This window comes from Odontesthes bonariensis, chromosome 1 (genome assembly GCF_027942865.1).
Source record: "Odontesthes bonariensis isolate fOdoBon6 chromosome 1, fOdoBon6.hap1, whole genome shotgun sequence".
Classification (NCBI taxonomy): domain Eukaryota; kingdom Metazoa; phylum Chordata; class Actinopteri; order Atheriniformes; family Atherinopsidae; genus Odontesthes; species Odontesthes bonariensis.
This window is the reverse complement of record NC_134506.1, coordinates 45,999,977-46,025,139: the sequence shown is the minus strand read 5'-3', so window position 1 is coordinate 46,025,139 and position 25,163 is coordinate 45,999,977. Positions and strand designations below refer to the sequence as shown.

Sequence of the window (25,163 nt, the reverse complement as noted above, 5' to 3'; positions counted from 1 at the left end):
GTAGCCTCTGTACATGGGGCGGCTGCTTAAGGGGATAGTTCGCCTCTTTTGACATGAAGCTGTGTAACATCCCATATCAGCAACATCATTTCTGAACATCTTCTTACCCCCTGCTGCGTCCTGTGAGCAGAGTTCCAGCCTCGTTTTGGCGTTGATGAAGGTAGTCCGGCTAGTTGGCTGGGGTTTAAAAAATAAAGCGTTTTGCTTCTCAAAACAATATGCGTTCAAAAGAGTAATACATTTGCATCACAAAATGGTTGTCCAGGAAAAAGTCAGACCTCACATCGCTTGGCGCTATTTTTACCTCCCTTGATATCAATGCGTCCAGCCACCTAGCGATAGCCGCACCTGTTACGGTGTTTACTGCTCGGTCTGCTCTTCGGTCTGCACAGTTTACATTGGATGCATTGATATCAAGGGAAGCAAAAATAGCGCCAAGCGATGTGAGGTCTGACTTTTTCCTGGACAACGATTCTTATGTCAATATGTTTGGGGTGTGAAGTAATGGTTTAGGGGTTTGTAAATAGGTGATTATATTGTGTATATATTGCAATTATGGATGTATGTACATATCTATGATTTATTGGTAATTATGTAAATATTTGAACCTACCTGTTAATGGTTTGGTCTAATCAGTCATGTGACTAAGGGTAGGGTTTTTAAAAGGGAGGCAAAAAGTGTTTTGTTGGGGGTTTGGATTGAGACTGATGAGTATTGTTGTTGAAAAAAGTTTGGATTTTGCATGTGTTTCATTAAACACACCTTCATTGCCACTTAAAGGATTATTTCTTGGTTTTTGCCTCCAGACTGCTCGACAAGTTGACAGCCATGTTTAGAGGGATTGTTTGGGATTGTTAAGTGGGCCACTCCAATTGTTTAGGCGGGCCGGATGTGGCCCGCGTGCCGTAGTTTGGGGACCACTGCCTTAAAAGAAGCCTGAGCGACAGCTAAATCATCAGTACTTATCCTGATCGACCTATCGGCTGCGTTTGACACTGTCAACCATTGTATCCTTTTGTCCGTACTCTCTTGCGTGGGCATCACAGGGAGAGCACACTCCTGGTTTGAATCATACCTCACTGGTCGGTCATTCAAAGTATCCTGGCTTGGTCACACTTCTGCAGCGCACCACCTCGCCACAGGGGTCCCCCAAGGCTCAGTACTGGGACCTCTTCTCTTTGCCATATACACCACCTACTGACAACGACTAAGGTACATGTACCATCCAAGTATTAGTTCAGCTTCAGTAGCCCATAGGTAACAGAGCAAGCTGGTTATCATGTTGTACAGACTAATCCTTTGTAGCTTGACCTACTTTGACATGTTAGAACTGTGCCGGTGCTAGATATTCAAATAGTCTGTATTTTCCAATGTAAATTAAAAGGAAACTTGAACTAACTCACTTCTTAACATGATTGCTCCCCACATTCAGTCGTTTTGCCTGAAACTAGTTGGAATCGAACAGGGTAGCAAATGGACTGTACTTGTATAACATGGTTCTAGTCTAAGTGACGATTCACACTACACGCCACATCCACCCATTCACTCATACAGCACGTCTTAGTCCATACAGGCTAAACGCTACTTTCTTCTACACATTCACGCACCAATGCATCGGTAGTCAGCGTGGGGTTCAGCCCAAGAACGCTTTGACATGTGACCCGGAGAAGGCGACTACTCTTTCGGTGGTGAGTGTGATTTTTTTTCAGCAGCCATTACAAGCAAGGGTTCCTTGTAAGAATTCCTTCCTCAGAGAACCTTAGAAATGGAAATATAAGCATTACAGGATAGTGACCAGGACGTTTGGGAAGTCTGTTTCTTTGCCAGGGAGAATAACACCTGAACTGGCAGTAAATACAGAGCCTATCAAACACATGAACGAGCAGTGATTCCGGTTTATTTCTGCTCTGACGAAGCTTTGTTCAAATTCAGCAGATGGTAAAACACACAAAGAAAGATGAAATCATTTAAAAACAAAAAAGAAATGTTCTCATAAATTAGTTTATTAGTAGAAAACATTTTACAAAAAGCCTTTTCTCTCTTTTTTCTAAGAGACCCATTTCCCAACTTTGACCAACACTATGCAATTCAGTAGACAGAAATTTCACAAAGAGGCTATAAGCCAAACTTCAAGGCACTCAACAACATTCCCAGCCATCCCATCACTGCAACAGGTTTGCTTCCTGATGGTATTGTGAGAAGACAGAACAGCTCTAATCTTAACTACAATGATTGACAATTTCAACCCAATTGTTACAAGTTTGCACTTTGAGAAGTCTAAATAAAAACTAAATAAAGTCAGTTTCAAATCATAAATCATTTTATTTAGAACAGAACAAAAACATATATATCAAATCCTGACAATGAAACAGAGGCTGCACAGCTGGGTTTGTCTGCTCAAGCTGCTGCCCGCGACCTGACCCCCGGAGAAGCGGTAGATGGATGGATGGATTGGTGAGCTATGTAATCATAAAACGTAAGACAAGTCGCTGTGGGACAAATGCTATTTAATGTGAATTTTAACTGCAGAGCGGCTTTGAACAGCAGAAGATGAACCAGCAGCAGACAATGAAGACAACATCATTTGACAGTTAATAACCAAAAGGAGACCGACACTCATTTGAATTTGGAGCTGACTCCACCAGGTTTTAGAGCAGACTCAACTAAACTCTACAGCAGAGATCTTTTGTCATTTGGATTAATGGGTTTTCAGAGTTTATCCAAGCCAGCCCATTGGTGGCACCCACTGTTTGGGAACCTGTGGTCATCATGCACTTTGACCCAGTGTTTGCACAGTTTGTATGATCAGGAGGATTCCCCAAAACATGACCTATTTTTGTTTTGTGATATACAGTTTATCTGATCTCTTTTGTTGCCCCATCCCAACATTTGATGTTCTCTACAGTCTATTGTGAATAAAGATTAGAATATGAGCTTCTTAAATCATTGCATTCTGTTTTTATGTACATTTTACACAGCGTCGCAGCTGGATTTATGGTTGTTCTCTGCATCCATTAAAGTCATTCACATTATTTTTTACAGATGTTTCAGGACTGCAACTTTTTACCTGTGTGAGTTCTAATATGCCGCCTCAACGTACCACTGTCTCTGAAACATTTGCCACATGTTTTGCACGAATAAGGCTTCTCACCTGTGTGAGTTCTCACATGCTGCAGCAGACTATCACTTCAACTGAAACATTTGCCACATGTTTTACAAACATAAGGCTTCTCACCTGTGTGAGTCCTCCTGTGGACCAACAAACCCTTTTTTTGTCTGAAAGCTTTCTTACATATTTCACAAGAATAAGGCTTTTTACCTGTGTGCATTCCGGAATGTGCCCTCAAATTAGAGTAACTCATAAAGGCTTTTCCACAAACTCCACATATTACTGCCTGGTCACCTGTGTCGGCATTAAACTGACTCTCATTGATCACATCGTTACTGTGATTTATGTTTCTCCCACGTCTCTTATGTGGCTTCAGCTTTGCATTTTGAGTTGATTCAGACTCTTCGTCTCTCAAGTTTTTTTCCATTTCTTGTCTCTCAGCTACAGAGGAGTTCTGAGAGAGGAGCTGCTCACTGGTTAGTTCACTTTCCTCATGAGTAGGAGTCACCGATAAGATATCAGTCTCCTGTTTCAGTTCAAGCCACTCTTCCTCTTGAGAGGTGCAGCGTTCCTCCAGCTCTTCTTTAAACTGTGGCGGTTCTGGTTCCTGCTGGTCCAGACTGGAGTTGCTCTCGTGGTTAAAGAACTGCTGGTCAGTAAGAATCTCCTCCTTCTCCTCACAGACATATTGTTGTGAGAGGTCTGGGGGAAAAGGGACAAAACCAAAGGTTAATAACTCGATGACAGATGAATCTAAGATCTGACAAGAAACATTTTAGTTTGAAATGTCGACAGTGTAAAATATGCAAATGAGACTAATTATATGTCCAACTGAGCCTGAAGTTTTGAAGGTTTGATGAGTAAATGAGACCTTCACACAACAGTGCACGTGCTCGTACACTCTTCCTGTCCTTTGAAGCGCTGTGAGTGGCAGGTTTCAGGAATAAGGTGCATGAGCAGCCAGCACAGCATGCCGGGTCATTCCTCAGCTCCAGAAGGACGATCATTCGAACCATCAAAAGAGATACAGTGATCTCATTGATAACTGCTTTTAGCTTGATTGACAATCAGAGTCTCAGATATCAGGTTCTGTGCAGGTAACATTTATATAGAAGCCACAGGCTGGTTTAGATCATGCTTACTGTGACAGACTGCATCAAGACAGCCTCATGACACACAAACTAATAAATAAAGTAAATCAAAGTAAGAAGACACAAAGATTTTGTGAAAGCTTTACTTATTCCTTGAACTCATTGATTCATCCAAAATAAGTAAGTAACATTTTTCTTGTGTACCAAGCTGCTTTTTGCTATATTTTGACTGCTATGTAGTCTTGCTGCTGGTTTAGATTCACTTTGTGGTAACAGCCCCCATTGAAAGTTTCAGCCAAAAGTGGCCAATTTATCCTTTTAATCTCTCGGAGGGGTCTACATGACCCAAGTTCTTTTTAGGCTACGGCTACACGAAAACGAAACAAGGTTTTTTTTGAAAACGGGTACGAAAATTCTTGCGACCACACGGAAACGCGCTGCTGTAAAGATTCAGGTCCAGACGAAAACGGATGAAAACGATGAAATGATGCAGTACACGCGCCACTGTGTCACGCCACGCTGTGAGACAATAGAGAAGTGTTAAAATTGGCTCACAGCGTCAACGTGTGACTGACGCAAAAACGTTTTAGCTGTAACAATGAAAACGAAACGAGGCCGTTTTCAAACTTTCCCACTCTGGAACCCGTTTTCAAAAACTATCGTTTTGGGGTAGTGGGAACGCCGGCTCCGTGTGGCCGCGACAGCGAAACGATAAGAAAAAGTATCGTTTACAGTGAAAAACGTTTCCGTGTAGCCGCAGCCTAAGTCAGCCCAGGTAAATATTCCAAAATAATAATAATAATAATAATAATAATAATAATAATAATAATAATAATAAATTTATTTGTATAGCACCTTTCACAGAAAATAAAATTCACAAAGTGCTTCACAATACGATGCAAGTCAACATTTCATATACACATCATATACACACATAAGAAAACACAGTAATAGCAGAAAAGCATGAGGCTACAGAGCAGATGGGCACTTTAAGAACAGATAAAAGCTATTTTAAATAGGTGGGTCTTCAGATTCTTTTTGAAAATGTCTAAAGAAGTTGCAGACCGTAGACAGAGGGGAAGAGAGTTCCAAAGAGTTGGAGCCACTACCTCAAAGGCACGATCACCCTTTGTCTTTAGACAAGAGCGGGGGACAGTCAATAAGCTCTGGTCTGAGGACCTAAGAGACCTGGTTGTGTAATAGGGGTGGATCAGGTCACAGATGTAACCGGGTGCCTGATGATTAAGGGCTTTGTATGTGATGAGAAACATTTTAAACTGGATCCTGAACCTTATAGGCAGCCAGTGTAAGGAAAGTAGAATGGGTGTGATGTGAGTCATCCTGTTGGATCTAGTCAGTAACCTGGCTGCAGTGTTTTGAATAATTTGTAGACGGTTCAGAGATGATATGTTGAGACATGTGAAAAGTGAATTACAATAATCTAACCGGGAAGACACAAATGCATGAATAATCATCTCCAGCTCAGGCCGGGACACAATGGACCTGAGTTTTGCTATATTTCTGAGCTGGAAGGAACAATTTCGTGCTAGTGAGTTTATGTGCTCCTCAAAGCGCATGCTTCAGTCGAAGGTAACCCCAAGGTGTTTTAGCTTTGACTGAGCAGCTAATGAAACAAACCCAATACTCTGGGCAATTTTGGGGGCTGAGTTCTCAGGTGCAATAATTAGAACCTCTGTTTTTTCAGTGTTCAGCTGGAGGAAGTTATTTGCCAACCACTCACTAATGGCACCCAAACAGTCTTGTAAAACAGCAAAGTTGGATTGGTTTTCTGGATTGCAGGAGATATATAACTGAATGTCATCAGCATAGCAATGATAAGATACACCACTGAATTTATTTATAATGTGCCCTAATGGAAGCATGTATAGAGCAAATAACAATGGACCCAAGACAGACCCTTGGGGTACGCCACAGGAAAGAGGAGTATTTTCTGACGTGAAAGGCCCAACAGATACAGAGAAATTCCTATCAGAGAGATAGGAGGAAAACCACTTTAGGGCAGCCCCAGAAACCCCAACCCACCGTCCAAGCCTATCAATCAGGATTTTATGATCGACAGTGTCGAACGCTGCACTAAGGTCCAACAAAACCAGAACACAGCATTCCCCTACATCAGAGGACATCAGTATATCATTTGTGACTCTGAGAAGCGCTGTTTCTGTAGAATGCATCTGACGGAAACCAGACTGAAATTTATCTAAAATGTTATGGGCAGACAGAACTGCAGTGAGCTGATTGGCAACAACTTTCTCTAAAAATTTTTAAATGAACGGCAGTTTTGATATAGGCCTGTAGTTATTTGGAGCAGATGGATCAAGGTTTGCTTTCTTCAGAAGTGGTTGGACAACTGCGTGTTTAAAGTAAGTTGGGACACAGCCTGATAACAGGGAATTGTTTATGATGGTGACTAGGCTTGGACCAATAGCTTCAAGAGTATTTTTGAGGACAGATGTAGGTATGATATCAACTGAACTGGTTGAGGAGTTAAGGCTGCCGACTAAATCAGTGACGTCTTGCAGGGAAATCGGGGTGAAGGCATCCAGAATTGATGGCCCAAATTGATGGCTGAAGAGGGGGTCGGAGGAGGGTATAATGCTATCCCTGATATTTTTTATTTTGTCTACAAAAAAGGAGAGGAAACGATTGCAGTCCTCATTTGACAGAATTGGCAAATCAGGAGGTGCAGGAGAGACACTGTTGTTAATGGTATCAAATTGGACTTTAGGATTGCGTTTACTAGTTGCAATGAGATTGGCAAAGTATGAAGCCCTCGCATCTTTGATCCTGTTGTTTAGTTCAGTTAGAAGATCTTTGTAAAGGAGCCGATGTACTTGGAGGCCAGTGGATTTCCATTGACGCTCCGCCTTCCGACATTTACGCCGAAAACAATGAATAGAATCGTTTAACCAGGGGGATGATTTGACAGAGGAGCTGAGCCGAGATTTTATAGGGGCCACAGAGTCTAGCACAGATAGGCAGTGTGAGTTGCAGGACTGAACTAAGCAATCTACATGTGCATCATGAGGCAACACTGTATTTGGTTCAAATGCTGCTGAAAATTTTCCAGCAGTGAGATGATTTAAGATGCGGGAGTGTGTTAAGCGTTTCGTTGGCGGACAATCAATGTCAAAAAATAGGTTAAAAAATAGACAGTTGTGATCAGTGATGGGCATCTCCTCAGAACAAATGGAGTCAATGTTTAGACCATGCGTAAAAACGAGATCCAGCGTGTGCCCCTTTGTATGTGTGGGACCGGACATGTGTTGAATAAAATTAAAAGATTCTGTGACATTAAGAAAGTCAGCAGCAAAGTTACAGGAGGCATCATCAACATGAATATTAAAATCACCTAGCATAATAACTCTGTCCAGCCTTATGATGGAGGATAAAAATTCACTGAAATCAGATATAAAAGAACTATTTGACCCGGGGGGACGGTAAATCAATACGCAATAAAAAGGGTTTAAGCGGCCGACTTTAGTTATCTGGAGTTCGAAGGTGGGGAAAACACCAGTGCCTTAGAGTTCCAGTACCTGAACATAACGGGTCTCCATTTACACAGAATGCCCGTCTGGTTTCAAAAGGCTCACATGGTCAACACCCTCCACTAAAATAGCCTGAATTTCTTCTTTCCTTCTTCCAAGACTCTGTTTACCCTAAGTACTCCCCCTGCTGGGCCCCCAGCTGCCATTGCTTCTTCTAATCCAAATCCACTGACTGGACTTTACTGCCTCATCTGACACTTCCTTCACTATTTTCCTCACACTCTGTCCACTTACACCCAGCTCCCTCAAAAATGAGACAACAGACTTTGCAACAAATCCTCTACATCCTACTTCCACTGGGCAGATCCTATCTTTCCATCCTCGCTGCTCTGCTTCTGCCCCCAACTCTACATACCTAAGCTTTTTCCTTTCATATGCTTCCACACACAAAGGAAGATGAAAAAATTTAAAAACAAAAAAAGAAATGTTCTTAGAAATAAGTTTATTTGTACAAAACCTTTTACAAAACCATGTTGTTTCTTCATCAATCTGTCAACTCTTAAACATTAAAGTTGATGTAATCACAAAATACAAGCCAATAAAAACATAAGATGAAACAATGAGTCCTGTTGGCAGGGAGCAAAACCTGAATGCAAGAGTTCACAATCCATGAATTACTTTACACGTAAAAACACAAAGTGAGACATCAGTAGTGTCAGAACTGTCTTGTAGACTGTGGCTGCACATCCAAATGATCCATCCTATCAATCATGAGTGACTGGTTGGTCTTTGAAACCCTCCAGATAATTTAAGAGGACTTTTAAAGAGAAACTAACTGCACAGATATATTACATCTGATGCAGAGAAGCACTTTCTATTTCTTTTTTCTAAGCTGTTCTGAATAATGAGTAAATAAATTGACAAGTGACACAAGACAAAGGTACGTACATATTCCTTTCACTCCCGCTCTCAGCTGTCCACTGTGCCATCGTGACCTTTTTCCCAACTATGTGACCAACACTATGCAATTCAATGGCTCTTTGTGATGTGTCTAAATCACATCAGAGCCCGATCCTGGACGACTCCCTGGTGAGGTTTTCCAGACACGTCCCACTGGGAGGAGACCCCGGGAAAGACCCAGGACACGTTGGAGAGACTATGTCTGTCGGCTGGCCTGGGAACGCCTCGGGGTCCCCCCGGAGGAACTGAAGGAAGTGGTCGGGGACAGGGACGTCTGGATTTCTCTAATCAACCTGCTGCCCCCGTGACCTGACCCCCGGAGAAGCGGTAGATGGATGGATGGATGGATGGATGGATGGATGGATGGATGGATGGATGGATGGGTGAGCTATGTAATCATAAAACGTAAGACAAGTCGCTGTGGGACAAATGCTATTTAATGTGAATTTTAACTGCAGAGCGGCTTTGAACAGCAGAAGATGAACCAGCAGCAGACAATGAAGACAACATCATTTAACAGTTAATAACCAAAAGGAGACCAACATTCATTTGAATTTGGAGCTGACTCCACCAGGTTTCAGAGCAGACTCAACTAAACTCTACAGCAGAAATCTTTTGTCATTTGGATTAATGGGTTTTCAGAGTTTATCCAAGCCAGCCCATTGGTGGCACCCACTGTTTGGGAACCTGTGGTCATCATGCACTTTGACCCAGTGTTTGCAGTTTGTATGATCAGGAGGATTCCCCAAAACATGACCTATTTTTGTTTTGTGATGCAGTTTGTCTGATCTCTTTTGTTGCCCCATCCCAACATTTGATGTTCTCTAAAAACTATTGTGAATAAAATTTTTAAATATGAGCTTCTTAAATCATTGCATTCTGTTTTTATGTACATTTTACACAGCGTCCCAGCTGGATTTATGGTTGTTCTCTGCATCCATTAAAGTCATTCACATTATTTCTTTACAGATGTTTCAGGACTGCAACGTTTTACCTGTGTGAGTTCTCATGTGATGCAGCAGACTATTACTCTGACTGAATTATTTGCCACATGTTTTGCATGAATAAGGCTTCTCACCCAGGGCCGCCGATAGGGGGGGACAAACGGGTATTTTGTCCCGGGCGCAGGAATTGGGGGGGGCCCAAAAAAAAAAAGGAATATGTGCATTAGTCCGCAAATATGTCCAAATGTTTCAGGCAAGCACACCAATCAGGCTGAATTGATTTGAGCATCATCCCCGGTCAGCTGAATGACAGCCAGTGTAACGCGGCTCTGGTTTAACCTTACTTTGTTTAAAATAAGCCAGTATAGACATGGCAACGTGTGAAATTTAGATAGAGTTGCATGTTACGAATGGGTTATAAACGTGACGTTTTGGGGTAGCCTGTAACTTTCGTTTAGACTGATTTAACTTGACACTCGCCAGATGAATGCGCTCCGCCTTGTTCCCTGAACATTCTCAGAAAGTTCAGCGGACATACACGCGGGTCTGGCGATAAATAAAAGTACCCTTAACATGAATCCCTTGGTCAAGTGAAAAATGGTTGATGAAATGTGCAGTTTATGAGCTCTAAATGAATAAAATAGCGTGAGTTTTATTGTGGTAGGATTTTGAAAGCCATAACTCCACTCAGTCCATATCCATATCCAGGCAAAGTGGTAAATAATCCTTTTGGTTTATCCGCAATAAATGAGAGACTGGGAAAGTAGAGGTGGGTGTGGGTGGGCTGCTACGGGGGGTGGGCATTAAGAAAATTTCTCACCTGTGTGAACTTTTTTGTGAGCGGTTAAGTTACTGTTACAGCTGAAAGCTTTTCCACATGTAGAACATGAAAATGGCTTCTCACCTGTGTGAGTTCTCATGTGCCGCCCCAATGCACCACTTTGACTGAAGCATTTGCCACATGTTTTACAAGCGTGAGGCTTCTCACCTGTGTGAGTTTTCATGTGCTTCCGCAGATTACTACTGTCACTGAAACCTTTACCACATGTTTCACACGAATACGACTTCTTACCTGTGTGAGTTCTCATGTGCCGCCCCAACACACCACTTCTACTGAAGCATTTGCCACATGTTTTACAAGAGTGAGGCTTCTCACCTGTGTGAGTTCTCATGTGCTGCTGCATATTACCACTCTGTGAGAAACCTTTACCACATATTCCACATGAGTAAGGCTTCTCACCTGTGTGAACTTTTATGTGAGTGGTTAAGTTTCTGTTGCATCTGAAAACTTTCCCACATGTAGAACATTGAAATGGCCTCTCACCTGTGTGAACTTTTATGTGAGAGGTTAAGTTACTGTTGCATCTGAAAGCTTTTCCACATGTAGAACATAAAAACGACTTCTCACCTGTGTGGATTCGCAAATGCATTTTAAGTGTTGACCTTTGAGAAAATCTTTTCCCACAGGTTTTACAAACGTAGGGCTTCTCACCTGTGTGAGTTTTCATGTGCTTCCGCATATCACTACTCCGTATGAAAGCTTTCCCACATGTTTCACATGAGTACGACTTCACACCTGTGTGAAATTTTATGTGAGCTTTTAAGTGACAGCTGCTTCTGAAAACTTTGCCACATGTGGAACATGAAAACGGCTTCTCGCCTGTGTGAATCCTCATGTGGACCAACAAACGATTTTTTTGTCTGAAAGCTTTCTTACATATTTCACAAGAATATGGGTTCTTACCTGTGTGCATTCCACAATGTGCCCTCAACTCAGAGTAACTCATAAAGGCTTTTCCACAAACTTCACATTTTACTGCCTGGTCACCTGTGTCGGCATTAAACTGACTCTCATTGATCACATCGTTACTGTGATTTATGTTTCTCCCACGTCTCTTATGTGGCTTCAGCTTTGCATTTTCAGTTGATTCAGACTCTTCATCTCTCAAGTTTTTTTCCATTTCTTGTCTCTCAGCTACAGAGGAGTTCTGAGAGAGGAGCTGGTCACTGGTTAGTTCACTTTCCTCATGAGTAGGAGTCACCGATAAGATATCAGTCTCCTGTTTCAGTTCAAGCCACTCTTCCTCTTGAGAGGTGCAGCGTTCCTCCAGCTCTTCTTTAAACTGTGGCGGTTCTGGTTCCTGCTGGTCCAGACTGGAGTTGCTCTCGTGGTTAAAGAACTGCTGGTCAGTAAGAATCTCCTCCTCCTTACAGACATATTGTTGTGAGAGGTCTGGGGGAAAAGGGACAAAACCAAAGGTTAATAACTCGATGACAGATGAATCTAAGATCTGACAAAAAACATTTTAGTTTGAAATGTCGACAGTGTTCGACAGATATGTGGTGAACCGTAAAATATGCAAATGAGACTAATTATATGTCCAACTGAGCCTGAAGTTTTGAAGGTTTGATGAGTAAATGAGACCTTCACACAACAGTGCACGTGATCGTACGCTCTTCCTGTCCTTTGAAGCGCTGTGAGTGGCAGGTTACAGGAATAAGGTGCATGAGCAGCCAGTACAGCATGCCGGGTCATTCCTCAGCTCCAGAAGGACGATCATTCGAACCATCAAAAGAGATACAGTGATCTCATTGATAACTGCTTTTAGCTTGATTGACAATCAGAGTCTCAGATATCAGGTTCTGTGCAGGTAAGTAAGTAAGTAAGTAAGTAATTTATTTGTACAGCGCCTTTCGCAGACCAGGGTCACAAAGCGCTTTACAGGTACAATAAAAACACACAGTTAAGAAGTACATAAAAGTATAAGTTTAAAAAGGCCAAAGCAACTCAGTCACAATCATAGCAGCCCAAGACAATTAAGAAAATTAAGACAATTAAGAAAATTAAGAAAAAACCTGAACCAATAAAAAGGTCTTAAGTTGCCTTTTGAAGGCGTCAACAGACTCCATCGAGCGCAGAGAGAGCGGAAGATCGTTCCAAAGCCTGGGAGCAACAGCCTGGAAGGATCGGTCTCCTCTGGTCCGGAAACGCGTGCGTGGCACCATCAGAAGATTCTGATCCACAGACCTCAGAACCCTAGCTGGGGTGTAAGACTGGATCAGATCTCTGATGTAGGGTGGAGCCTGACCATGCAACGCTCGGAAAGTTAAAACCAAAATTTTAAAATTTATCCTGGAGGAAACTGGTAGCCAATGAAGAGCTTTAAGAACAGGAGTTATGTGAGTCCTCCTATTTGAGCGGGTCAGAATTCTCGCAGCAGAGTTTTGCACCAACTGCAGGCGAGACGGCTCCTTCTTGTTCAGACAAGAAAACAGACTATTACAATAGTCCAAACGCGAAGACACAAATGCATGTATAATCAGCTCCAAATCATCCCGTGACACCATTTTCCTGAGTTTGGAGACATTCCTCAGTTGAAAAAAGCAGCTTTTGGTCAGCTGTTTGCAGTGTTGGACTAATGACATGTCCTTGTCAAACACAACACCAAGGTTTCTGAGGCTCGCTTTAACAGACCGGCCCAAGTCACCCAAGTACTGGTTAATCCCTGGAATGGAGTCATCAGGGGCAATAACCAGTGTTTCTGTTTTGTCCACATTTAGCTGTAAGGTGTTGTCATTTAGCCATTGTTTTATCTCCACTGAACAATGAACTGAGGACTTTGGCCTCAGTTGGCTTGTAAGAGCAGTAAAGCTGGATATCATCAGCAAATATGTGGTACGAAACATCAGAAAATCTCTGGATGATTTTTCCCAAAGGGATAAAATACAACAAAAATAATACAGGACCCAAGACAGCACCTTGAGGGACTCCACACAGCAGATCTGCTGACTCAGACCTTATTTGGTTAGCTGTGACACTAAAACTACGCCCAGAAAGGTATGACTAGAACAAATGTAGAACTGACAGAGCTACTTCATCCCTCAGTCTACTCAGCAGGATTTGGTGGTCAATGGTGTCAAAGGCTGAGGACAGATCTAAAAGAACTAGAACAGTGCATTTTCTCAAATCAGCAGACATCAGAATGTCACTGGACACTTTCAGCAAGGCCGTCTCCGTAGATTGATGTTTGCGGAAACCAGACTGAAACGTCTCATGGATGTTACTTTGATCCAGGAATAATGACAGTTGTTCAGAGACCACCTTCTCTAGGATCTTGGACAAGAGTGGTAGCTTTGAAATAGGCCTGAAATTACTGAGTACAGTCGGGTCTAAGCCTGTCTTTTTAAGTAAGGGCTCCACTATGGCATGCTTAAAGGTAGTGGGAAACACACCTGTAGAAAGAGAGAGGTTAACCATTTTGGTAACCCAGGGGCCAATTACATCAAACACTTTCACAAAGAGCCTACAAGGAAGGACGTCCGATGAGCAAGAGGAGGGTTTCATCTTGGTCACCAGTGCCGAGATATCAGCAAGAGTCACTAACTTAAATGAGGACCACAAGCTGGAGACAGGCTCAATGACAGCAGGGGTTCCACACAAAGGGGGAGGGATTTTCTCCTTGATCATCTTAATTTTGTCAACAAAAAATCTCAACAATGCATTGCTGTCAGCTTCACAAAAAACAGGGGTAACTGGTGCAGCAGGACATACAAGAGACAACATTTATATAAAAGCCACAGGCTAGTTTAGCTTACTGTGACAGACTGCATCAAGACAGCCTCATGACACACAAACTAATAAATAAAGTAAATCAAAGTAAGAAGACACAATGTTTTGGTGAAAGCTTTATAATCTTGTGAGCATGTCAGTTAGATGTTGACCCGTGGTGAACTTTGAATACCATCAATAATAATAATAATAATAATAATAATAATAATAATATTAATAATAATGATGGGTTTCGGTCTGCTCTGGGCTTTACATAACAGTTCCAGAGGTGAAGTGTTGCTACATTTCTGCAGCTTGGTCAGTTGTCATGGGTCAGAGCAGCAGTCACACCTCAGGATGATCAGAAATAAAAAAGCAACCTGACTACATGGATCATAAAGTACTTCGCCAGCAGACATAAATATGTGAGGCCACCTGGCAGTGGGTCTGATGTGGTGGTCCGCACCACTGACACTCTGCCCTTTTCCTTTAACTCTGTACGCTTTAAACTTGGAACCCTTCTGTTCACCCTATACATGCTGCCTCTGGGTCAAATTCTGAAGAACTCTAAAGTCAACTACCACAGCTATGCAGATGACACACAGATATATCTGGCACTGTCTCCAGATGACTGCAGTCCTATAGAGTCATTGTGCGACTGCTTAGAGCAAGTCAAAGAGTGGATGAACCAAAATTTCCTTCAGTTAAATCAAGAAAAAACTGAGGTCATTGTGTTTGGCAACAAAGAGAAGAGGTTTGCTGTCAGTAAACACCTTGAGTCACTGTCTCTAGAAACTAAAGAGCAAGTCCGGAACCTCGGCGTGCTGATAGACTCAGACCTGACCTTCAACAATCATATCAAATCAGTCACCAAATCAGCCTTTTATCAACTGAAGAACAGATCCAGAATTAAGGGTTTCATGTCCCAAACAGATCAGGAGAAGTTGATTCATAGCCTAGCAAGCCAGACCCGTACAGCAAAAAGCTGTACAGGGGTCTAGTGACGCTGGATAGCAGTGTGGGCGGGATAAACGGCTGTCTGTCAAGTTCAACGCCACGCAATAGGATGGCGCAACAACCAATCAGAGCGATGAAGAAGTTTTACGTAGTCAACGCGACGGAATGTACATTGTGGTCAGTAGTCTATGGCCTGAAAAGCTGATTTCTCTTAAGCTCTAAACTCTGTAAACTTTAGCAACATTTGAAACATTTTCAGGCGAGAAAGTAGTCGTTTAGATCCCCAACGTGTTGAAAACCTGACAAAATACCGGCTGTTTACAATTTTGTTCCCACGAATTCGGCGCTGCTAAAGCTAGCCGCAGTGAGCAACGCACTTCCGGTTTGCCGTTTTGACTGCTCTCGTCCCGTTAACGGAATTTGACCGTTCAAATGCCTTACCGGAGAGTTTTGTCAACTCTGAGACGAAGATCGGCCCGCTGTCTTCGGTACATCATGATCGCAATTGACTAGGGATTGCTCTCAGATGTAAGTTTACTTCGTTTCCCTATAAATCTAAAGAGAGTTTTTTTTAACCTCTCTCTGGAACTACACACTGAAACGTCGCACCTCTGTCGTCACTAGGTAGCCCGGCCTCCGACCCCGCTTCTCACGATTTGATTGGGTCGATTAAGTTTTGATTTGGAACCTTGCAAAACGACCACAAGTGACTAGACTAGCCCCGGAGCAAATTCCATTTGCGGCCGCTAGGGGCGTCTAGATTTCTAGGCTAGCTGATTCATGCTTTCATCTCCAACAGACTCGACTACTGTAACGGTCTTCTGACTGGACTCCCCCAAAAGAGTCTCAAATAGCTGCAGCTCATTCAGAATGCTGCAGCCCGAGTTTTAACCAGAACAAAGAGATCACATCACATCACCCCAGTTCTCAGGTCTTTACATCGGCTCCCGGTCAGATGCAGAATAGATTTTAAAGTTCTGCTACTCGTCTACAAATCACGGAATGGTTTAGGTCCAGAACACATGAATGACATGCTGGTAGTATAAACCCAGCAGAGCTCTGAGATCTGCTGACTCAGGTCAGATAGTGGAGGCCAGAGTTCAAACTGGACCCGGTGAAGCAGCTTTTAGCTGTTATCCTGCACACAACTGGAACAAACTACCAGCAGAACTGAAATCAGCCCCAACTGGAAGCACTTTTAAATCCAGGTTAAAAACATTTCTCTTTCGGTGTGCTTATGGTTGAGTTTATATTTTTCTTTTTCCCCTCTTCTTTGATTGCTTTTAACTGTGTTTTAATTTTTATTCTATTTTTTTATTCTCTTTAAATTGCTTGTTTTTATGCTGCTTTATGCTGTTCTTTTAAATGCCTTATCTTTATGTAAAGCACATTGAGTTGCCTGTGGTATGAAATGCGCTAAATTAATAAAGATGCCTTGCCTTGCCTTGCCTAAACTTCGTTTAAAACACATCTGTCACCTCCAAAAGCTTCATTGTTGGGTTTGTATCAGTGGGGACTGAACTGGAACTCAGAAGGCTCAACATTGACCGTCAGCTGTTGCACGCTCAGCCACCTTCACATAAACACCAGCAAAACAAAGGGGGCGGTGACAGACTCCCACGGGAAATGATCCCATAACACATCAGTAAACAGTGCGCTGTGATTGGTTGCCACCGCTCCAGGTTGGCATCCGTCTCTATGAGTGTGTGACCCTGTGCGTGTGCATGTGTGTTCAACAGGTGCCAACCTGGATGGATTAAAAGCGGAGGACAAATTTTGTGTATTCCTGAATCTTCTTTCAGTTCTTATCCAGTTCTTATCCTGCTCGACCTATCGGCTCCGTTTGACACTGACAACCATTGTATCCTTCTGTTCATACTCTCTAGCGTGGGCATCACAGGGAGAGCACACTCCTGGTTTTAATCACACCTCACTGGTCGGTCATTCCAAGTATCCTGGCTTGGCCACACTTCTGCAGCGCACCACCTTTCCACTGGGGTCCCCCAAAGCTCAGTACTGGGACCCCTTCTCTTTGCCCTATACACCACCTCACTGAGCCAGATCATCCCATCACATGGCTTCTCATACCAATGTAGGCAAGTAGGGTTGCTGCTGGTTTAGTTTCATTGTGTGATAACAGCCCCTATTGAAACTAGTTTCAGCCAGGAGTGGCCAATATTGCCTCTTAATATGTGGGAGGGATCTGCATGACCCAAGTTCATTTTAGTCAGCCCAGGTAGTGTGTTAGCTCAGTGTGTGTTTTAACTTTTGCAGGGACTGTGAACTCCTTGATTCATCCAGAATAAGTAAGTCACATTTTTCTTGTGTACCAAGCTGCTTTTTGCTATATTTTGACTGCTAAGTAGGCTTGCTGCTGGTTTAATTTCACTGTGTGATCACAGCCCCCATTGAAACTATTTTCAGCCAAGAGTGGCCCATATTGCCTCCTAAGGCCCAAGGTGATTTTTTACATGCATTTTTTATTTCTCTTTGCTGGGCTTATTGGGACCTAATTAGACTAGAAACTAAGCATCATCTTTTGACATTATGTACTTTTGGAGAAAAATAATGTCCATGTATGTGGACTCATGTTCTGAATTTCAACAAAACACAACAAAGTCACCTATTTGTGACAGAGTGAAAAACTCTTTATTTCTACCTTGAACCCAGTCCTTTTTTCCTGTCATGTACTAATAACACATACATGCATAGTTTTTGAACAAACAGCAACCAACAAACAGTTGCGGAACAGCATTGTATGCCGTTAACAAAATACAAAACATTCAAACCATTTAAAAACATTTCATTGTTGTATCAGGCAACAAATGTGTTATGAAAAAAATCCTCTAGTAGAATTATGTGAAATTATGTGTACTGTAGGAACATGTACACCCATTGCAAATCACTGTCGTCACCTATGTGTGAAAGGTTAAGTAACAGTTGCGCTCGGTTTTCAAGCACAGGAACACTTTACAAGTCACACAACGCACTCGGGTTCTTCCAGTGCAGCCTGGTAGTCTGCACCGCATTGCATTCTTCAAGTTGATCATCTCTGGCAGGTGGGCATTAGCCCTCCTGCGGACCGAGACATGAGGCAACTGCGTTGTGTGACGTTTCACCCCCCTATTTGAATATTCTTCTTCCTCTGACTGTGTGGAAAGGTCTGCATCTGCACCGTGATGCTGGGCCAAGAGGATTTGAGCCACTTCCATACGGAACTCAAGGAACTGTATTGGTCTTGTCTTTGGTCCAGCACATATTGGATGGTCTTTCCGGTAAAGTAGCCAGCTATTGGCTAAAGCCAGGTCTGTGAAATGCATTATCATCCGCATTGTCCATTTCTTGGTACGGGTGCTCATGCGATAGTAACTAATCATTCGATCAATCAAATCAACTCCACCCATCTTGAGGTTGTACTCACGAACAATGCAGGGTCGTGAGACAGTGACATACTGCTTCAGTTTATTGTCCCAGAGCTGGCAGGTATCTTCAGGTTGTGTACCATGAACAACAGACATCATCAAGACTGGTTTGTTGTCATACCACTTCACCACACACAACTTTCCATCTTCAGTGGAAACTTCTGAGGAGGTCCCTCTTCCTGCGTCTTTCATGGCTTTGTTACTGGGTAACTTGTGCTTTGCTCCAGCGAGTCTGTTCTTCATTATTGTACCAGTCATGTACACCCCTTTTTCCATCATTTGCTGCGCACCTTTGATGGTGGTGAAGAAACGGTCGCAATACACTTTAGTACCACGATGCAGAGTTTGACATAGACGCTCCATTACTAGGCTTCCCAAACCCATGCCCTCTGGTTTTTCAACCTTTCCTATGAGGGAATTTGTACCTTGGTAGAGCTCAAAGTCAAGCACAATGCCATCCGCTGTAGCACAAACAAAGTTCTTTATGCCAACTGGGTTTTGCTTCATTGGCAGACATTGTCTACATGGACAGGCTCCTGTGAAAGTAATCATCTGCTCATCTATAGATGCACAATCAGGTCGATTCTGAGCCCAGCAGCCTCGCAGAATCCGATCCAGAAAAGGTCTCACCTTCCAGAATTTATCCAAAACCCTCAGATCTTCTGGCACATCATCATCAATCACCACTTTTATTGCTTCTCTCAATTTAAAGAATCTGGCACGCGTGAATTTGTCAGTGATTGCAGTGATTTTCAGTGCTTTAGACCAGTACATTCTAATGGTTGGGTAGCGGATGCAGGACATCAAAATACAGGCACCAAAAAAGTGGTATACTTCATCTACTGTCATGTTGAGTAGGTCCCCACTCTTAGACAGTGACATAGCATTTGAACATTCTGAAATCAGTGTCATCAAATCTCTATCTACATATTGTTCAAAATAGTCTAATGGGGTCCAGCCATATCTGTCTAGATCAGTTTCATCCAGATGCTGATACTGTGCAAGGTTTGGCGTCAAAGGAGTAGCCTTCCAGCGCATCCCACGTCCTGCACAACCAAAATATTACAATTACCATTTATTTCCAGTAAGTTATGTAAGCAATTTAGGTGTATTGGTGCATCAATAACGATTACCTTGTTTGGTCTCTCCTTGTTTTTTGGTCTGGCCTGGTTCTGGTGTTGACTCTCCCAAGTCATCTTCCGAGCCATCAGCCTCAATCTCTTGAGTTTGGCAGCGACGTCTGGGTGTGCAGGAGGAATCTGTACCTGACTCTGTCCCTGAACATGAACCTGTCAACACGTGTTGTACATAAGCTTTCTGTAATTCTAGCTCTTTGGCCTTAACTGCATAAAACAACCAAATGTGTAGTGGATCTTGGCTAACCATTATCTACATTACGGAGACGTTTACGTCCTCTGCTGTGGTTAGTGGATTCAGGAATGGGAGCCTCATCTTCACTACTGGCACCCTCGTCCTCACTGCTGCTTTGCTCCTGTGGTAATGGGTGGTAATTCTCATCCAGGATTGGATCATCATTTTCAAAGTCCAAATCTGAGTCGTCTCCATCAATTAACCCAAGTAGCTCCAATGCTCTTTGCACAGAAAAACGGTCTGGAAACATAAACATGACAAAATCAAATACATATCAATGTAAATGTAGTATGAAAGCAGTTATGTACATGTATTTATTATTTAATTGGACAGTGTAGGCCTATAGATTTCTAGCTTCACCAGAGTTAGCTGTAAGCTAATTTACATGTGCACATTTTTACATTTTACCAACATGTTCAACCCAGCTAATAGATGTATGGGTTATGCATTCAGTGATTCAATGGTTATTTATTAAATTGGAAAGATCTATAGCTTTTTTAGCTGCATCAGAGTTAGCTTTTTTCTCATTTTACATGTGTGCATGTTCACTAGCATATTAGGTAGTAAACATTAGTTTTGAGGAGCATCAGTCCATAAGTACACATATGTGTACTTCATGTTTAGCAACAAAGAAATTACTTATTTTTACATTATTTTTTTCAAAGTTGAATGGCACGACAAAAGTACAATGCTTTGATCAATGTCTAAATCAGAATAAGTCGTAAAATGTGTTAAAAGTTCTTACCAGGTCGACGTTTGTGCATGGAGCTGCCACCTGCATCTTCCATTGTGTTTGCCGCCATTTTGGATTTTTACTTTAATGTGTTAGACTCTTCCAACAAAAAAGGATGGCAGTAAAGATACCTATGCAGTATCCAAAACATCCCTAATTGAGCAGTTTACACAATTGTGGATATAAGAACTAAAAAGTGCTGTCCACGCATGTGGCCGCAAGGCCCTAGGAATCAGCCCAGGTAGTGTGTTAGCTCAGTGTGTGTTTTAACTTTTGGAGAGACTATGAACTCCTTGATTCATCCAGAATAAGTAAGTAACATTTTTCTTGTGTACCAAGCTGCTTTTTGCTATATTTTGACAGCTAAGTAGGCTTGCTGCTGGTTTATTTTCACGATGTGATAACAGCCCCCATTGAATCTAAATTAAGCCAAGAGTGGCCAATATTGCCTCTTAATCTGTGGGAGGGGTTTGCATGACCCAAGTTCTTTTTAGTCAGCCCAGGTAAATATGACAAAATATGCCTTAGAGTTCCAGTACCTGAACATAACGAACATAACGGGTCTCCATTTACCCAGAATGCCCGTCTGGTTTCAAAAGGCTCACATGGGCCACACCCTCCACTAAAATAGCCTGAATTTCTTCTTTGCTTCTTCCAAGAGTCTGTTTACCCTAAGTGCTCCCCCTGCTGGGCCCCCAGCTGCCATTGCTTCTTGTAATCCAAATCCACTGACTGGACTTTACTGCCTCATCTGACACTTCCTTCACTATTTTCCTCACTCTCTGTTCACTTACACCCAGCTCCCTCAAAAATGAGACAACAGACTTTGCTACAAATCCTCTACATCCTACTTCCACTGGGCAGATCCTATCTTTCCATCCTCGCTGCTCTGCTTCTGCCCCCAACTCTACATACCTAAGCTTTTTCCTTTCATATGCTTCCACACACAAAGGAAGATGAATCATTTAAAAACAAAAAAAGAAATGTTCTTGGAAATAAGTTTATTTGTACAAAACCTTTTACAAAACTATGTTGTTTCTTCATCAATCTGTCAACTCTTAAACATTAAAGTTGATGTAATCACAAAATACAAGCAAACATAAGATGAAACATTGAGTCCTGTTGGCAGGGAGCAAAACCTGAATGCAAGAGTTCACAATCCATGAATTACTTTACACGTAAAAACACAAAGCGAGACATCAGTAGTGTCAGAACCGTCTGATAGACTGTGGCTGCACATCCAAATGATCCATCTTATCAATCATGAGTGACTGGTTGGTCTTTGAAACCCTCCAGATAATTGAAGAGGACTTTTAAAGAAAAACTAACTGCACAGATATATTACATCTGATGCAGAGAAGCACTTCTATCTCTTTTTTCTAAGCTGTTCTGAATAACAAGTGTCATTAAATTGACAAGTGACACAAGAGAAAGGTACGTATACATTCCTTTCTCTCCCGCTCCCAGCATTCCACTGTGCCATTGTGACCCATTTCACCACTTTGTGACCAACTCTATGCAATTCAATAGACAGACACCTCACAAAGAGCCTATAAACCAAACTTTAAGGCACTCAACGACAGAACAGCTCTAATCTTAACTACAATAATTGACAATTTCAACCCAATTCTGAAAAGCTGGGAGACTGTGAGAAATCTAAATAAAAATTTAATGAAATCAGTTTAAAATCTGAAACTATTTTATTCAGAATAGAACAAAGAAAATAAAACAAATTCTGACAATGAAACAGGGGCTACACAGTGGTGTGGGGGTTACCCTCAGTAGAGTGTTCCTAGTCATATTCCTGGCTAGGTTCTCCCCGTATAACCCTGGAATAGGCTATGTTGCCCGGGGCTTTGAGCCCCATGTAAGGTCACCCAAGGCAAAAAGATCCTAGATGAGGGACCAGACAAAGAACAGCTCACAAGACCCCCTATGATGAAATACAATGTTGGAAAACCTTCTTTTGCACGGATGCGGGTCACCAGGGCCCCCTGAAGCCAGGCCCAGGGGCCGGCCAGCGAGCGCTTGATGGCCTGGCATGTGCACATGGGGCTCAGTAGGGCACAGCCCGCAGATACGATGTGGGTCAACCCAACAGGCTCACAACCCGTGGGAGGGGCCAAGAGGGTCTGGGGTTATGTAATCATGCAAAAAATTAATCGTATCATGCTATTTAATGTGAATTTTAACTGGAGAGCGGCTTTGAACAGCAAAAGATAAACCAGCAGCAGACAATGAAGACATTTAACAGTTAGTAACAAAAAGCAGGCCGACACTCATTTGAATTTTGAGCTGACTCCACCAGGTTTTAGAGCAGACCCAACTAAACTCTACAGCAGAGATCTTTTGTCATTTGGATTAATGGGTTTTCAGAGTTTATCCAAGCCAGCCCATTGGTGGCACCCACTGTTTGGGAACCTGTATTCATCATGCACTTTGACCCAATGTTTGCACAGTTTGTATGATCAGGAGGATTCCCCAAAACATGACCTATTTTTGTTTTGTGAGACACAGTTTATCTGATCTCTTTTGTTGCCCCATCCCGACATTTGATGTTCTCTACAGTCTATTGTGAATAAAAGATTTGAATATGAGCTTCTTAAATCATTGCATTCTGTTTTTATGTACATTTTACACAGCGTCCCAGCTGGATTTATGGTTGTTCTCTGCATCCATTAAAGTCATTCACATTATTTCTTTACAGATGTTTCAGGACTGCAACTTTTTACCTGTGTGAGTCCTCATGTGATGCAGAAGACTACCACTCCGACTGAAACATTTGCCACATGTTTTGCATGAATAAGGCTTCTCACCTGTGTGAGTTCTCATGTGATGCCGCAGACTACTACTCTCACTGAAACATTTGTCACATTTTTCACATGAGTAAGGCTTCTCACCCGTGTGAGTTCTCATGTGAAGCCGCAGACTACCATTCTCACTGAAACATTTGTCACATTTTTCACATGAGTAAGGCTTCTCACCTGTGTGACGTCTCATATGCCGCCTCAAAGCACCACTTTGATTGAAACTTTTGCCACATGTTACACACGAATACGACTTCTCACCTGTGTGAACTTTAATGTGAGCGTTTAAGTTACTCCTGCTTCTGAAAGCTTTCCCACATGTAGAACATGAGTATGGCTTCTCACCTGTGTGGATTCGCGAATGCATTTTAAGTGTTGACCTTTGAGAAAATCTTTTTCCACAGGTTTTACAAACAAAAGGCTTCTCACCTGTGTGAGTTTTCATGTGCTTCCGCAGATTATTTTTCTGTATGAAAGCTTTCCCACATGTAGAACATGAATAAGGCTTCTCACCTGTGTGAATTCTCATGTGGACCAACAAAACACTATTATGTCTGAAAGCTTTCTTACATATTTCACAAAAATATGGATTCTTACCTGTGTGTATTCTGCAATGTGCCCTCAACTCAGAGTGATTCATAAAGGCTTTTCCACAAACTTCACATATTACTGCCTGGTCACCTGTGTCTGCATTAAACTGACTCTCATTGATCACATCGTTACTGGGATTTATGTTTCTCTTATGTCTCTTATTTGGCTTCAGCTTTGCATTTTGAGTTGATTCAGTCTCTTCGTCTCTCAAGTTTTTTTCCATTTCTTGTCTCTCAGCTACAGCGGAGTTCTGAGAGAGGAGCTGCTCACTGGTTAGTTCACTTTCCTCATGAGTAGGAGTCACCGATAAGATATCAGTCTCCTGTTTCAGTTCAAGCCACTCTTCCTCTTGAGAGGTGCAGCGTTCCTCCAGCTCTTCTTTAAACTGTGGCGGTTCTGGTTCCTGCTGGTCCAGACTGGAGTTGCTCTCGTGGTTAAAGAACTGCTGGTCAGTAAGAATCTCCTCCTTCTCCTCACAGACATATTGTTGTGAGAGGTCTGGGGGAAAAGGGACAAAACCAAAGGTTAATAACTCGATGACAGATGAATCTAAGATCTGACGAGAAACATTTTAGTTTGAAATGTCGACAGTGTTCGACAGATATGTGGTGAACCGTAAAATATGCAAATGAGACTAATTATATGTCCAACTGAGCCTGAAGTTTTGAAGGTTTGGTGAGTAAATGAGACCGTCACACAACAGTGCACGTGCTCGTACGCTCTTCCTGTCCTTTGAAGCGCTGTGAGTGGCAGGTTACAGGAATAAGGTGCATGAGCAGCCAGCACAGCATGCCGGGTCATTCCTCAGCTCCAGAAGGACGATCATTCGAACCATCAAAAGAGATACAGTGATCTCATTGATAACTGCTTTTAGCTGGGCCACTAATAACCTTGTTGCTATGGTAATTAATCTCCCTCATTTAACTGACAGTTAAGCTGCCGCTACACTAATTATATGAGACTCAGGCTTCTCAGAGCCAAAAAACCTCTAAGAACAGATGCTTCCCATTCGGAAACCGTAAGAGCTACGGAAAAAATTCTTGCAGAATGAGCGAGGGACGCCTTTAGACTTCAATATTCCCGCGTTTCAGATCTGTAACACATTCACAGTGAAAGCACAGAT

At 42.4% G+C, this 25,163-nt stretch overlaps 2 protein-coding genes across 3 annotated transcripts; both read right to left on the bottom strand.

The window, feature by feature from the left end:
• Positions 1-2,011: 2,011 nt before the first annotated feature.
• On the bottom strand, positions 2,012-24,351 carry LOC142382483 (uncharacterized). Of its 2 annotated transcripts, XM_075468411.1 has the most exons (3): positions 24,047-24,351; positions 11,355-11,843; positions 2,012-3,811 (listed from the first exon to the last, which is right to left on the bottom strand). In XM_075468411.1, the coding sequence occupies exons 1-3, from the start codon at positions 24,261-24,263 to the stop codon at positions 3,189-3,191; spliced, it is 1,329 nt and encodes a 442-aa protein (XP_075324526.1). In that variant the 5' UTR covers positions 24,264-24,351; the 3' UTR covers positions 2,012-3,188. The 2 variants fall into 2 exon arrangements, with proteins under 2 accessions (XP_075324526.1, XP_075324517.1); XM_075468402.1 differs by lacking the exon at positions 2,012-3,811 and having other exon boundaries at positions 8,194-11,843.
• On the bottom strand, positions 17,345-23,353 carry LOC142382465 (piggyBac transposable element-derived protein 3). Its single transcript, XM_075468355.1, has 3 exons — positions 19,922-23,353; positions 19,672-19,827; positions 17,345-19,584 (listed from the first exon to the last, which is right to left on the bottom strand). Exons 1-3 carry the CDS (start codon positions 20,163-20,165, stop codon positions 18,032-18,034), a joined length of 1,953 nt encoding a protein of 650 aa, XP_075324470.1. The 5' UTR covers positions 20,166-23,353; the 3' UTR covers positions 17,345-18,031.
• Positions 24,352-25,163: the final 812 nt, after the last annotated feature.